This window comes from Dermacentor albipictus, chromosome 10 (assembly GCF_038994185.2).
Source record: "Dermacentor albipictus isolate Rhodes 1998 colony chromosome 10, USDA_Dalb.pri_finalv2, whole genome shotgun sequence".
Lineage (NCBI taxonomy): Eukaryota > Metazoa > Arthropoda > Arachnida > Ixodida > Ixodidae > Dermacentor > Dermacentor albipictus.
The window spans coordinates 20,731,705-20,747,934 of record NC_091830.1 but is presented as its reverse complement, the minus strand read 5'-3'; the positions used below and the strand labels follow the sequence as shown (position 1 = coordinate 20,747,934).

The 16,230-nt window shown below is 43.8% G+C and overlaps 1 protein-coding gene and 1 long non-coding RNA gene across 2 annotated transcripts in view; one reads left to right on the top strand and one right to left on the bottom strand.

Annotated features, from left to right (window-relative positions):
- The window catches only part of LOC135919697 (uncharacterized), a 37,684-nt gene extending 29,235 nt beyond the window's left edge, over positions 1 to 8,449 (top strand). Inside the window, exons 2-3 of the long non-coding RNA XR_010570026.1 lie at positions 4,754 to 4,923; positions 8,316 to 8,449. This is a non-coding gene — a long non-coding RNA (uncharacterized lncRNA). The remainder of the gene's footprint in view (positions 1 to 4,753; positions 4,924 to 8,315) is intronic.
- On the bottom strand, positions 780 to 14,686 carry LOC135919694 (retinol dehydrogenase 7-like). Its single transcript, XM_065453543.1, has 5 exons — positions 14,254 to 14,686; positions 11,243 to 11,449; positions 8,312 to 8,494; positions 4,748 to 4,880; positions 780 to 1,129 (listed from the first exon to the last, which is right to left on the bottom strand). The coding sequence occupies exons 1-5, from the start codon at positions 14,504 to 14,506 to the stop codon at positions 796 to 798; spliced, it is 1,110 nt and encodes a 369-aa protein (XP_065309615.1). The 5' UTR covers positions 14,507 to 14,686; the 3' UTR covers positions 780 to 795.
- Positions 14,687 to 16,230: the final 1,544 nt, after the last annotated feature.

Sequence of the window (16,230 nt, the reverse complement as noted above, 5' to 3'; positions counted from 1 at the left end):
TGACTTCGGTGGCGACAATACCTGCGAGCCCGTCCGTTAGTAGTCAGATCCAATTACGCGACTGTCACGTGGCCTCCTATATAAAGGGCAGTCATCGTGCATCCTAGATTACACACGATCGAGAACTTCCTACTGTATACTGCTCAAATCTGTGACCCCACCTGTACTCTGTCCGTGTGCGTTTCTACATGGGGGTACAACATTCGAAATGCAAGAACTCTCTCATATCGTGTACCCATACCTGTAAATGTGATAACGCGTATCACATTTAATATATGAACACTGTAGGTGACATGCATTTTATCTGTTAGTTGCCACGTGACATGAACAACGTATCCAGACCTGACTTTCCACGAAAGTATATCAACTAGCCAACTTGTGGCATTCGTACTTTACGATCAATCTGTCCATACAGTCATTGCTGAAGATAATAATGGGAAGCAGCAGCTTTCGCACAATCTTGAGCTGCAGTTTACAAATGTTGACAGTAGCGTGAACAGTCATGCTAAATGAGCGACGTAATCAATTAAATCACATAGGCTGTCGGCTGTTGGAGACAGTGGCTTTTGCATAATCTATAGATGGTATTTTAGGTGACGGCAGTATTAGCAACCACGCTCAATCGATTGATTGATCGATCGATCGATCGATCAATCAATCAATCAATCAATCAATCAATCAATCAATCAATCAATCAATCAATCAATCAATCAATCAATCAATCAATCAATCAATCAATCAATCAATCAATCAATCAATCAATCAATCAAATGCGTTCATTGATAGAAGTAACCTTTACATAATCTTCAGATGGATTTTCCGGATGACTGCTACGGCAGCGTCAAAGACGTCACTGGGTAAGGATAGCATCACCGAAAGGTAGAGCAAGTCAATTCCCCACGGGGACCAGTAGTGAGTCATCGGCTGCGTCTCCCTGACCGCTTTCTCGAGAACATCGACGCACTCTTCCGGCTCCGTCCTAACCAATGGCCCGGAGCACTTGTCCGACACTTTAACCCAATCGTCGATCTCCTCCTGGCTGTAGTCGGCAATCACCTCGGGAGCCTGCTTTCGGAGCTCCCGCATCACGTGATCCTTGGACGCAAGAAACATCCAAGTGATGGGCGTCCTTCAAAAAAGAAAAAAGAAAGGAAATCGGGGAATTTTTCTTACTGCGAGTGTTTCATCGAGTGAATAATATCGTATTTATCGTATGTCCGTACATTGACGAAAGATGCGGCAATATGTTTAAATTCAAGTTAATTTACCAGACAATATGCTGAAAGGTTCGCATGACTAAAAGCCGTAAGAACGGCTCGATGGGGCTGAGGTGACCGTTACATGCAAGCAGCTATGCAATGGGCATAGGTACAGATTAAGATACGCTGTGGTAAAGGAAAAAAATAAAACATACAGATTACAATACATAATACAGCATATGCATAAATAACACAAATAAACTTGAAAAACCATGCACATGGAAACGAATCTGCAAACAAAAACACATGGTACAACATATTTATCACTCACACAAAAACGCTGAAAATGCTGCAAAATGTTCGATGATTTTAATGATCGATTAGCAAGCAGTATAACATAGCAGATATCTACTTGCTAAATCTTTGCTAGCAAACAATAGAACAAAAGAAAAAAACGTAACTGGTTTTTTACACCAAGTGGTTGTGTGTTCATATGTGTTTCGTGCTGTTGGGACGTTGTATGCCAAAGTTTGATACTAACAAGTTGTAAGACATCAATGTAAAGACGATATGTGGGTGTTTCTTCTAGTTACTGTAATAACACGCCGCTCTAGACATGACAAAGCTGTAAGGAAGTTCAGGAGTATGCAGTTTTAGAAGTAGAGTGTGTTTAACAAACTGTAGGAGTAAAGTTTGTCAACCCGTATAATGCTCTTATGAGTAGTTCCCATTTGTTTAATGTTTCTAATGCAAAATATCCTTTTTGGTAGAACAAGGATATTATTAATGTTTGTTTTTGTTCTTGTGTCTCATGTCCACGTACAATAATTTAAAATCGAGTTAAATAACGCACGATGTAGTTGATGCATTTGATGGTATTGATTCGAGAAGAAATGTTAATTAATGATGTTCTAGGTGAGATTACAGGATATATGTGGTTTTGAACAGACCATGTTAAGAATAATACTTGCCGCAGTGGCTCGCAATTAGGGCGAACTCCTGCCGAGCATGAGGTTCGGGGTTTGAGTTCCGACCACGGTGGCAGCGCTTTTATAGGGGTGAAATGAAAATTGGGTTGCGTCTAATGTTGCTAACAGTGAATTTATTGGAGGTTTCTTGAAGAAAGTTTTGTTTCTACGCTTTTTTTATGGTGGGTAGCGTTTACCTTAACAGTGTTTGACGCGTATTGCCTCCATCAAAACTTCATGGCACGCGGTATCTCAGAAGCAGCAAAACATTGGCCGGGCAGAGGCACGCAGCCTGAGTTTCAGATGTGCTACCAGTACACGGACATCTTGTGGTATGATTCACTGGCTTCAATCTAAAAGTAGGCTGCAATTCAGCCTTTTCGCAGAGAACTCGCAAGCTTTTCGCGCCGAGAGGAGACGAATGAGTTCCATATTTTCGTGTTTAACAACGTAGGCTGTTATGTGCTCATTCCAATGGCTGTTTCGGTTGTTGATGTTGTCTGCCACCGCCACCGGTGTCTGTCGCAGCTCTCGGAAGGAATAAAAAAGGAAAAATGCCCAGATCCCGCCGGAGTCGGCGCCGGGCTCTCTGCGAAGGAGTTAGCTGCTCAACCGCTGCGCCACGCCAGCGTTTGCTAGCTACTGCGGAAGCATGTCGTGTACAGGAGTTCTAGCGCACGAAGGTTCACGTAATGTGAGATGTGCGCCGCGTGGCGTCGATATGTGCACACTTTGCATTGCAGTTGCACATCATTTCCCCAGGTGGCACGACATGTTGCAGTAGCGTAGCTAGTGGTACAAGGTAGATAGAAAAGTTTTGAGGAAGAAAAAGAAGACTGAGGAGATGTCCACAAAAATGCTAGAATGCAAAATATGTATAGCATACCGGATTAAAGTACGCAGGCTAGGTGGCTTTTTGTTACGACCCCGTTTCATAGGTGATGCCAATATTGCCATCTAGTGTTTTGAGCCAGCAAACGCTCAGCATTGTGTGCGCAGCAAAAGCGGCGAAAAAGTTGACGAAGTCAAAGATCCCGCGCCAGCTGCAGAACCGTCCCTTCGTGTCTGGCATTTTGCGTGTCTGGCTGCTTGTTCTGTTGCTTACTCTTGCCTTAGATCGTGACAATATATCATCGTCAGCAGCAACTTCAGCTGTAGCAATGGTTGCAACATCGTATCGTGCCACTAGTCATGCGATGTGAGATGCCGGACGAACACTTCAATTCGCTCTCGTGAAAACAATGCAAGGAGACGTCGCCGCAAAGACCCAGTAGTCGGTGCTGCCGAAAATAGAGTTCCTATGGATTCACTTCTCCAGCTGACGTTGTGACTATGCTGCGTATGCCGCACAGGCGTTGGCTTCTTTTAAATGAACATAGTGCAGTAAAAAAAAAAAGAAGCTGACAGGTACGCAAACCTATGCCTTTACTATTCGCCATGTCAAAGAAAACTTTTGTAAGTGTAGGTTTTGTAAACTTGGTCAAGCCAATAATTCTTCTCTTGCAAGAAGGCTAACTCAAGTACAGTTTGCTTAATTTGTTTTTATAGTGCCCGCATTGTGACGGTGGCACAACCACAACTATGTGACATCAACACTGCACTTTGTCTATAAATTGCGGAATGTCAGCTATCTGTAATGATGGACAATGAGAGCATCTAAAGTACATGCGAACTTTTCATATAGGTGTCACAAAAAAAAAGAAAGCTGACAGGTACGCAAACCCGTGCCTTTACTATTCGCCATGTCAAAGTTATGGAGAAAAGAAAAAAATTGTCTAAGTTACTACAGGCTGTTGCGAATAATATGCGTTCCGTTCGATTCGCTTACAATGCGCCTTTCATTTTTAAATTCTTGGCTCAAGTTATGTGGGACACCCTGTATAGCCAGATCTTTTTCAACCAAATGGCCTCCAGGCAAATTGACGTTTTTGATTTCATTCGGAAATTTCACTACTCGAACAACAATAATAAAGAGTGGAAATATAAACTAGACATAGGCAAAATACTGGTCTGCGATAGGTGCGCTAAATCCTAATTAGCTCAAACAGTCTCCCTATTCTTTTCTCTGCGCTTTGTTTTGAAGACGGTTTCATCAAGTGCCATCATCATCATGTAGTGGCAGCAGAGGAACCATGTCGAATGCGGAAACTTGCAGAATGAGAGAACAATGAATGGCCGATGTGGCGCTTACAGTTTTTGTTGGCGGGGCACATGTGTGACTGGCAACCACTGCAGTTTACTGACATGACCCAGCAGACTGACTTACCCACGTGTCCGTCATTTGTGGTATCTGGTGAGGATCACGTCAAATTCTCGTGATTTAAAAAGCCTGCTCGTTAACGCTCTTTACACGAGAAAGCCGCATGGCTTTTGACGCGGGATTGGAACAGCTTCCAATAAAGAGGATATTGCCAACATGCCATCACATGGAATAATCACTTCTCGCAAGTTCAAGAAATTATGGCACCGTTATGTTGTCTACATTGTGTAATAAAGGAGAAAACTTGCATTCGCACTGTAAGAAAAAGTGGGGTGTGGAGACTGTAAATATGTGTGTGCATGTAAAGGTATAGTGCTCACTTGTAGGCTGCAGGCTCCACTGTGACAAAGTCGACACCCTTGCCTCGACACTCCCGTCGAAAGGCATCCATCATGGAGATGACGGCGCTCTTCGTCATGCAGTACGGCGCTACCATGGGCAGTATGAGGCGGCCTGGAAAAGAGCGAACGGGAGTGGAAGCGGCAAGCCTGGTAACGTACGTACATTTCAAATTTCCCATGGAAATGGAATACTTTTGCAATAAGTCAGAACCTCGAATGACGAAATTTTTGTATTCGTCTTTTTTGATTATCTGGGTTATAGACGAATATGCGAGGTTTCTGCGAATGCCTCTGCCGCAAGCGACAGCAGCGATACACCGATGGCTTTAAGCAGCCGCCACAAGCGAACAACAATAAATACTGATTCTCAAGATTTGTGAATAAATTATGGCATTTTATGTGTTAAAGCCATGACCTGATTATCAGGTACATAGGATTTTTGGACCACTTAGAGTTACTTAATGTGCACCCCATTACGTGGTGCACGAGCAATTTTTAATTCCTCATTTATTAGAAGGTGGCAACCGCAGGCAGGATCGCACCCGCGACATCGTGCACAGCAGTGCGATGCCATGATCACTGAGCTACCACACTACGTACATACAAGAATCTTTTTTTTCTCTTGTGAGTTCGACGGTTTCTACAGAACAGGTCGCAAATACAAACGCGCATCGAGGAAAAAAAAACATTTTTTTACGGTTCTTTCTATCAATGTTTCCTGGTTTGCTTTCCGAAAGAAAAAAATAAATAAAAATTGATTGATTCCTCATTTGAAGTGACTGGTAGTAACAGGAAAGAGAATTGTCTAGTCTACGAAGCAGCACTGGCAGCTATGTTTCCCTGTCCACCAGTACCAGCCCATATATGTGCACATTCATTTATTAATTTACAGTTTCGCTCGAAGGGCGAAGCAATGTCAGCGATAACAAGTGCGTGAGGACTGCGCTACTGCGCAGTTTCAACAGCACGCCGGAGGCTATCATGCATCACAGGTATACCTGACGTCACGCTGAGAGCATATATGGCGAAACTGCGGCGTTACAACTCCGGCAGAACCGCACGCACCGCTAACATACACGTTTAAAGCTCAATAGAAGCGCGTTCTGTGAGCTTGCTCATCGAGTGGCATGTGTGAACTGAAACCAAGCACACAGTGAAAAGCGAGTGACCTTGTGGCGGCGGACACGCTGTTTCCCTCCACCGTTTCCTTTCAAATCGCTCCTCAAGGTCCCGCACCCTTCTGTGGATGACCCGTCCCTCCCCTCTCCGTGTCAACCGAACCTTCTCCGATCGTCCCCTTTCGACTGCCCCGTTTTCACGATTAGGATGAGGACGATGCTTATTGGCATCCCCTTTGAAAGCGGGGATGACAAATGGGCACCGAGCCTGCCGGAATCAGGTGGGTTATACCTGTTACGGATGGATGGATGCTATGGGCATCCCCTTTGGAACGGAGTGGTGGGTTGCACCGCCAAACTTTTGGTATCACTTTGCCTAATGTCCTAACTATCTTTAAAAAGAGCCAGGAACAATAAAACGGCAAATTATCGCCATCTCGCTGAAATTCCAGGAAACTTGTTTGACGATGCATGACCTCCGAGATTCAGCAGCGCTCGCTGTCTTGGGGATCACGTGACTTGCGTACATGGGATAATTTTCCCTAGAGCTCGTCAGAGCAAATGGTAGGGTTAATATACTTTAATGTTCATTTGGCACAGGCAGCCCGATTTTTTCAGATGGTATATTATTTCATATATAATTCAACCAAAACCAATTTTCAACCGAAAATTGCCTTCCTTATTTTTATAGTGTTTTAAGATACTCTCCCGCTACATTATGCATGAGTGCTCTGCGCAATCACCCAAATGCAGAAAATGGGGGGACGCCGCACATTTGTGTCGACAATGCTGGAGAAAATTATACCTTTTATTGTTTCACGTGTATTGTCGAGGGTTGGGTATATCTAGTGAGGTTGTTGTAACAGAGCTTCTAATGTCTGATACAACTTAAGTCTGCAGTCAAGCCCCGCCCCCTCCCTCATAACCGTCAGTCCATTCAATGTTTATCCGCGAGGCTGCAAATAGTTCGAAGTTAAACTTTCCCTGTTATTTAAACAAGGTGGTGACCACAAAAATAGTATTATAAGTGCGTAATTTTATACGTTTTCATTCGTCTATTATAGTGGAAAGGTGAAAGCCTAACTCTTTATGGAACCGATATAAACGCTTGCTTCGCTGCGACTTTTTATTGTCAAGTTTCACTTCAGTTGGCAGTGAAATTTCATACAACGCGTTCAGCAGTGAAATCAACTGCACCGCGGTCTTTTGAAGAGTGTAATGCTCAGACTCCATACACTTTGTCCATGTCTGTTGCACACCTGCACACGCCGATGGAAATACTCAAGAACAGCAGACGCTCCGGGGGTATCAAGTACGACGCCATTTTGAAAAGGTCGCATGGTGATTTTGTTTGCTTCTGTGAATGACTGACGGAGTCACACACTACGCGCGGTCCCTTTGCCTTGTTTGCCAACTGCTGTTTGTTTCTAAGTTCTATCTCACTGTAGTAAAGGTACCAAACTAAACTGCCGTATGCAAGCGTTTCAACATGCTAATCGGTAAGATGGTTTTCTTATCGCAGAGTCTGGCGAGTTGTGCTGCCATTTTTCAGAGGCAGTTATTGCTGGGCTTGCACCCGTTGTGTCTACGATTTTCCAAATTCCAACCTCTAGTGCGAACACAAGAATGAGAAAGGTTATAAGTAAAGACTGAGTACGGGTAAGAAATAATATACAGCTGAAAGTACAACAGAAAGCTCTCGCGCTTGGCAGGGTAAATAGCTTTAAAATTTTTAGCTTTAAACTGGACATTCAATTTCATATGATTTCTGGAAGAATCGCTGAAATAAACATTCAATGGCGTTTCGCCTGTCAGATTAGCGTCATAAGTCTATCTTATTGTATCTGTAAGCTTGTGGTGTGTGTAACGGTTACAGTTCTGAAGGTCATCTGAAGCTCAAATTGTATTCGCTTACTATTTATTTTTAAATATGAGTTTCATTTTATTCTCAACCACCGGCGTATAGGTAGCGAAGAACACAGCACATCTATACTGGGGGCGTCAAATGCACTCACTTTGATTATAAGTCACCTCGCGCAGGTATCATGCATAGTCGTTTATGAGCCTCTCAACTATCGCGGTGGCTTAGTGGCTGGGGTTTTTCCCTGCTGATCATGATGTCAGGGCTTTGCTTCTCGGCTGCAGCAGCTGCTTTCCGGTAAGGTGGAATGCAAAAGTACTTGTTCGCCGAGGTTCAACTTTAGGTTAAAGAACCAAAGTTGGCAAAACTTAATCCGGGGCTCCACCCCCAACCACTGCTCCATCTACGCTACGGCATCTTTGCTGATTTCGCGTGTTCAGCCCCCCATTTGCTGCCAAAGCGTATATTTAATTCAGTGGCTAGTCTGACGATTGCAATTGAAGGTTTACGTTACTGAGCTCTCAACTCACACAAGAAGTATGATTCAACATGTGTCACTCTTACCCAGGGGACTGGCTACAGTGACGACTCTGCCTTGACTCTTCCTCAGGAGTGGCAGGAATCGTTTGATTACACGAAGGACACCGAAGACGTTGACGTCAAACATTTTGGTTACTGTTTCCAGTGTCGTCCACTCTAGAAGTCCGCTGCTTCCGATTCCAGCATTCGCCACCACCGACCAGAGTACTGCGTTGAGTGCGAGAGAGAGAGAAAGCGCAAGGAAAAGAAAGGCAGGAAAGTACTGTGACCGAGGGTGTTGAGTTCAAAAACTACAAGTGCTCAACGCGATGGCAAATAACACTGAGAATTGAAATGTTGAGCGCTAGCCGAACAAGAGCGGCTTCATACTCGGGTCGTTTTTTTTTTTTGACAAGGAGCAGTGACATGTAGAAACAATGCTTCCTGACTATGGTTTTCCTTCTTCGACCAAAGTTGATCAGTTCAAGTGCTCAGTTTGTGCTTCATATAATTTACTCAGTACACCAGCTTGAAGTGATGAAACCGTGCTCTGTCCACATGACTTCACCAGGTTATATCCTCCTGAGGCCCATCGTACATCATATTGTATCGCACTTTGCTTTTCACTCTTTCTCAAAAATAAATCGGAAGTGATTACGAATAACATTCATCCACGGTACTAAGTTATATGCACGTTGATCAGTATGGAAGTGGTTTAATTACGTTTTTGCACTTGGGTCTTTCAAAACTGGCACTAATTATCCACACAGCAGTGTTGGCATGGACCACGAAAAGTGCTTGGTAAGTGCATTTCAAATGCCGAGATCACTTAGAATTTAGGGACCCTGTATCAACGCTCCGCCAGCCCACCACAATATGTTCATTTTCTTGTGTGTAATTTTCTCTAGCTTATATCTTCTCTCTAGCTTCTATCTAGTGACATTAATACAGAGGGCAGTATTTAGTGACAAACGTGAAATGACTCTGAGTTTGTTCACGTAATTGGAGATGCAACAGCAACCAAGCATGTGTTTTGAACTAAAAAAAAGGGTTTCACGTTCGTAAGATGCAGCCCTGTGCATGGTAAGAAACGACCCGGAAAGCGCTTATGTTTCTTAGCAGCTGCCAAAGGGGCTGAGTTGAATATAAGGAATGACTAGACATACATATTCAAAGAGCCACGCGTCCGCTTCGATTCCTAGGCAGTGGCATGTCCATAACCAGCCGTCGTTCTGCTCATCCACCTCGAAGTCGATGCAAGACAAGACATACAAGACAACTTCGGAACTAAATGTCATTAGGAGATTTAACTGCTGTTTCTCTTCGGCGAGAAACATTGTCCTAGTTGCCACGATTAGCTGACGCATAAGTTTGTGAAAGCTGCCCAGTTCATCAAAAGGTAGCACAATCTTGCAGAGGACAGTAATTAGCGACAGCGAGTAGCCGATTGTGAGCAGCAAGCAGACTGAGGCAAATGGCAGTATGTGAAAAGGGCGGTGAATGAATGCTATAGTTGGTACGAGCAATATTTAAATTTGCTCGGTCAGGCCCTGTCTTTCCAGGCGTTAGAAGATAATAATTTTTTTTGCAATGTTTTCATTTTACCTTGATATATAAGTTATGTATAATACGAATGCGGTACAGAGGGGAAAACCATAACCTATATTTCCACATTTTGTTGGAAATTGCTAATACCATAAATAATTGTTTGTTTCATATGTTAAAACCCCACAAGTACCTTTACTGTTTATTCGATGTACTCAAACCATACCTACAAAGTACTCTTTTATATTCTAAAAGCAAGTCAAAAGGGTTCCACTGGCTTAGCAGCTCACATGCAAGATAGAAAAGCTATGTCAGCTATTTGCTCGATATTGCGCTTATTTATACCTCGTTACATTACCTCAAGAATACCTATGATTTAACGGACAGTAAATAGGATTCGTACTCATTTCGAGTAGAGTAGCTTTTCAGCTGCTATACTGCGGCGATAGTTCTGCGCCGTCCCGCTCCTAAAAACGTTTGATCGTGGGCTACACTGCCGGATGTGGTGGGAGCATTTTGGCCAGGAGGAAATTCAGAAATACTAGTGTGCGCTAGCTTGACCTCGTGTTTGTGAACGACATGTGAACAAGAAGATCAAACGCGAGCAATTATTACGGTGTCTCTCACAACTACCATGAGTTTGAGCCACGAAACCTGCCGAACTCAGCCTCACGGAAGTCCCTTGCCTTGGCTAAACTCCATCTTGCAATGGTTCGGGCATCTGTAAAGTTTCAGTTTCAGCTGGGATGCTTTTTGCTCCTACCGGACAAACCACGAGAATAGCGTTTACGACCCTTTAAATGCCAAGTAAACCGAAATGTGGGATTTCAGTGAAATGAAGAGCTAAGCGGCTGTCACGCCAAGGAATAGGTTTGAATGGTTCAACGTGATCTACGTGTTTCGCTTTCTCATTTTTCTTGTCGTCAATGACGCGCGGTTCTATGTATTGAAGTTTCGGAGCACGATATGTATGGCCTGTGTACTCGATGTGCACAGGCTGTTCTTGAGTTTATGCTGCTATCGCACCATTTATATCCAACGTGACGCTTCCAGCTCCATGTCGAACATTCGCCGTGCTTTACGAAGGTCTTCGAAAAAAAAAAAATGCCTCGTGTATAAATGCGGTTTGCCCACAGCTGCTTCAGTTCTGATTCAACCATCGTGTACATTAATTTTCTCCTTTCATTGCCACATTCCACAATTCACATCGCTTGCTTTATGGGCACAACTTCAACAAAGTGTTTACACTATAGTAAACATCCATTGTCTCAGCCTGCTTGCTGTTTGCTTTCTCATGGCCACTAAACCGCGACAGCATTGTCGTTCTTCTTATTGTATAGGTTCATAGAAACACGCACGTCGTGGTACGTGCTTGGAAAGCTGAAACTGGCCTACCTACATCATATAGTTTTCCAACGTACAGTCACTTACCTCTGGCACCCAACTTTTCTTTAACGGTGACGAAGGCTTCATTCACTTGTTCTTGTTCCGTGACGTCCATTTGCAAGACGACGATGTTTTTCAGGTGTTTCAGCTCGCATGCCCCGTCGCCGTTTGAGTTAAGACAACCGGCGAACACCAAAAAGTCTTTGTGAGACAGCCGCTTCGCTAGCCGGTGGCCGAAGCCGGTGTCGCATCCTGTAGAGTGAAGCGGCTGTGTTCAGTGAGGCGTTCATTTAATATAGTTGTGCATTTCTACGCCACCGCAATTTATCCGTCATAGACTAAAGCATCGCACGTGAGGGGTGCACGCTATATGCAAGTTGGATGGTACAATGCGATTAGACAGCTGCGTAATATATGAGAACTGCAGAAACCACATTTTACCTGCTGTGTCAATATGTCTACCGCGCGCTGTTCCTTTACTTCTATTTAACGCCGTGCTGCTATTAAGTGCGTGTTCGTAAACTTGGCCAATGTGCCGTGCCGACAAGTTTAATCTGTGGGACAATATTTCTCATGGGGCGTTCACGGTGTTAGTTGATTGACGAAACAAAACCTCTACTCGAAAAAAAAAGACAGACAGACACCGTGAGGTTGAACTATGCCTTAAATATGTGGCTATTGTGCCAAAACAGTTGCGATAGAGTTCTTATCGTGCCTTGGGTTTCGAGATGCATTATGGAACGAAAAAAGGCAGCCTTGCCCAAGTTTCGCTATAGCTTGAACGATGTCTTGTATGACAGCAGAATATAACAACTTTTTTTTGTAATGGCAAATCATTGAGGACCATCTGTGTTATGATTCAATACACGTGACAATATCTGAAGTCGGAGGGAGTTTCCTCGTGAACTTGAAGTACATGTCGCCAATAGCCAACGTACGTATACGTAGTTGCTTTCTCCTTATGAGACATCGGCTATTTGTCAAGGTGGTCTTTCTGTCATTTCTTTCATTTAAGACGTGCGGCGTAGGAAGCTAGTTTGACCTGTTTTTCTCTGAGCTCCGTTTGAGGTAAACAGGGTGATAAGCAGCGCGTTGTTACGCTTCGTAATGACACGTGGCCAAGTTGCATGTTTACAGAGATGTCCTAGGAAGATAAGCACCATAGAAAGTAATCGCTTTTCAAGGTAAAGTTATAGCCTTATGTGCGGTACAAGTAAGATCATTATAAAGTAAGTGATGTTACAGAAGTTCTTACAGTCAAAGCACTGCCAAGAAGACACCGTAATAGAGAAATAAATGGGAATTCAAATAAAAGCATTGAAATAAAGGAAAGGAACTGACTTGAAGGCAATGAAATAAAAGGCATGGCAAGTGGAAGCTGCGCCTGCTTTATGCGTTTGCAAGGGAAATGAAAAACTTAACGCTTTATAGTATTATATTGAGATGGCGAAGATCGGGCCTGGTATGTGCATAAAGAAAGTGTTCACCAGTTAGGCAACTTTCTCAGAATTTTCTAGAAGCTAGATGCGCATACGAGTTAGCCCGCTCGCTCAGGAAGGCCCCTGTCTTACCTAGAGGGCAGAGTTTTGATGTTATCTAGGCTTAGCCGTTAGATTTACAATAATGGGGTAAAATGGAAAAATAAAAACGCTAAAATAACACAGGGCAAATAACCTCTTTTGTGGCCAAACTATTTCACACTGCTCATTTATTGCAAATTTAAGTATCATGCTTCCGCGACCATTGCGTTGAGCACTGCCTTGAGCATAAGGACGGACACTTGCACAAAACCACTGTAACCCTTTTAAAGCGGCACATTTCCTACTTAGAAGCGACACCGTTGTCTACTTTGGCGAGTTTGCTTTTCTTTATCTCTGAGAAGCTTTACATAGCAATTACTCTAGCCCACTTTTGTAAAACATGTAACTATATGATTATATGATCATACTCGCTGTTACTTTTAGAAATGCTGAAAAATAACAAAAACGAGGGCCATTAATGTACGGACAGCGTCAGTGCACTTGTAAGGTTAAAAACATATATTCTTACTGTCATTGAAGTGCACAGGCGTCACTGTGCGCTCCTCAGTGATATTTATCATCTAGATTTGCAAGTTTACTTAAATCAGCCTTTCTTTTCCCGGGGTGACTTAGTGCCTTACTTCAATAAATTCTTCATTGAATAAGGGCTAGAGACAATGTAACGGGGAAGGGATACGAAGGCCATGCTTTTTTTTAGATTACCTGCGTTCTTTACATTATCAGAGTATTCCGTGACATCTTTCTTTCACAAAATGTCTCTGTCCCTTCGTAATTGGCCTGTCATCTGCATAAGGACTCGTGTTAATTCGTACCAAAGCTCAGGTCAACGAAACACGGGCCATTTTCGAAGTTCTTTTAGGGGCCTTTTTCATCTAAATCTGCAAGCTGGCAAAAGTTGCCTTTCCACTCAAAATACAAAGAAAAAAATGAGAAAATGGTAAACTTCAACCAAGCACAACATTTGCTGAAAGCTCGAAGCACACAGGCATTGCCTCCGGGACGTGGAGGCATGATATTTATTTGGGAAGCCATGTCTGAAACCAGGACATGTACCCTAGAAATAAGAAGAAAGTCCCCTGCTAATTTCGATGTCACCAGGTGCAATTTGCGGAAGAGTATCTGACTCTACACGGAACTAGAAGAATAAGGGTAAATTTATTCATGAATGTAAGCAAATTTGAGTAAATAAAGGCAAAAAGATTGCCTTCAGTTCTAGTTCCACTTGCCTCTTTGTTTTTGCGAATGTGAAGTTTATTGCTATACCATGTCTCGCAATGTCTTGCGATTAGAGGGCAGTATATGCATATGAAAAAATTATGACAGTTCATTGAAGAAACAAGTTAGTTTTCTTTTCTTTACTTGAGTTCATCGTCGGTCATCTTCGTGTGGTTTGTTCCACATTGTGACTTACGCGGTACAGTTCTCCTCACCGATAATCCAAGCAGAGCCAGCTGAATCTGCAAGATGATGCCATAGCGGCTAAAAGAACCTTTCTCTGCTAATGAATTTACTTACCTGTGATGAGCACCGCTTTCCCATCTCCTTGCACTTCCTCTACGAAGGCCCACCTGGGGAGGAATCGGGACACAGCGTAGGACAGCTTGAGTGCAACCCATAGTGAGCCGACTACCACTGATATCTCATGTAGCGGCGTCAGGAAGTTCCAGAAGTTCCACAGTAGCAATAACGAAACCAAAAAAAGCATCCACGGTGTTCCTATAGGGCTAATGGTCGAGTTCTTCATACGCCGCAGACACAACAATGACATCTCTCAGTTCTCAGCTTCAAGCAGTCTCGATGGTTTTGACAGTATGACGTGCACTTTCACTTTCGATGAGACACTGCAGACCAACGATCGCTGTTCAGAGCGAGCGTGTCCTACAACGTGGGCACAGCAGCGCTCCAAGTGCAATCTACGTCACGTAATTTGACACAATGAGTAGCACTATGTAACCCAATTGCTGTCACAAAACGCACAGTGGACGCACTAGCTGCGATGAAGCCGCTGAGTATAGACGGTTCTCTCGACGGCACTAGTCTCTAGGACACGAACAGTGTGCGTTCTTCATTGACTAACAAGTGCGTACCTGTCGAACGCGAGTGAGAGAAAAAAGCAGCACGTGCCAAATTTGCCGCAGGTGTTCGCTATAAGCACGGGCCGGGTAACTGGCCAACAAAACGTGGGCCAATCACGAAGGAAACGGAGGAAAGAAACGATGACAGAAAAAGAAATTGGTTCTCATAGGGAAATGCTAACCCATAAAATCGGAGGAAGAGAACTCCGAGCAGCAGCCTACCGGAGTAGCTCATTCAGAATTGATCCTCTCCATAAAGCAAGAATACATTAAAGTTTTGCGTCCATTCATCCATAAAACAAAAATACGAAACACAGAAAAGTAAAAAAGGAAACGTAAAAGGAAGCGCTATAATAAACATGAAAGCGGGGAGAGGATGCTCCACAAGGTCGCCGCACAAGGCAAAGTTCTTGAACGGCTGGGGTGGATGTGGCAAGCCAGTGGCTATTAACGCGCCCGCATGGGCTTCGTAGAAATAATTGGCCTGATGGCATCGGGCGAGGAGGAAAAGATGCGTGGCGAGCCTTTCCGCCTCTCTGGCTTGTGCGATCCGGCGCGGCGCTGCTTAGAAGTATTGGTGTCGCGTGCTGTGGAAAGATTTGCAGATGTTTTAGCTCGTACTTAGGGGAAATTTCGCAATGTCGGTTAATACAAGGTCATCGGAGAACCAGTGTGTAGCCATTCGGTGCATCGGTAACTACAGTATGGGGAAAATATCCCTTGGGTGCGGGAACATGTGACGCGGATCATCAGTCGTGATGTGTGTATATACCTGTCATGAACTATATTGGGTGTATCGGTTTTAATTCAACGAAGAGAACCGGCATCTGTGTATTCCTAGGAAACGGAAAATATCCTCGATATTTGATCGCTTGGCGTAGGAACTAAAACATAAGAGCGCATGCTGCTGTACGCCCAACCTACGGCAACCATGAAACATGTAAGCGCCAGGCGCTATCAAATGTTTAAGATATACCGGCATAGTTCTCAAGAATTTCAAGTCTAGTCAACTTGGAGTCGCTATGGTATGTCTACGCTAGCTTCCTCTATGAGGCCGATGGCGCTCCTCAACTCGGCGATCACTGTGGTTAGTGAACCAGCATGACACATATATAAGCTACGTGATTCGGAATTGCGTTTTTTGCCCTGTACAGCCCTAATTTCCGATAAGGATATATACGTATACCTGCATGGCATACAAGATGGAGCGCTCGCCCAAGCCGGCAAGTAAATAAGTATGTACTTAAGCATGTTATTAAGTGAGTGGTTCTGATCCCTTTTGGCTCAGGGCAGGCCACAGGATAGTTGAGAGAGTTGAAAGCACGAAGAAAAAAAAGTAAGGCGTAGAAAGCAAGGAGAGAAAGAACATAAAACACAGTTTCGTCACAGTCACATTCTGTGAGGCCGTCTGTTGTGT

Bases quoted from the DNA above. Each gene is read 5' to 3' on its own strand.
- LOC135919694 (XM_065453543.1), bottom strand. From the start codon at position 14,506: ATGTCATTGTTGTGTCTGCGGCGTATGAAGAACTCGACCATTAGCCCT. The intron at 8,495-11,242 runs GTAAGTGACTGT...CACTCAACGCAG, and splicing joins AGAAAAGTTGGGTGCCAGAG to TACTCTGGTCGGTGGTGGCG. The intron at 4,881-8,311 runs GTAAGAGTGACA...GCTCTTTTCCAG, and splicing joins CACTGTAGCCAGTCCCCTGG to GCCGCCTCATACTGCCCATG.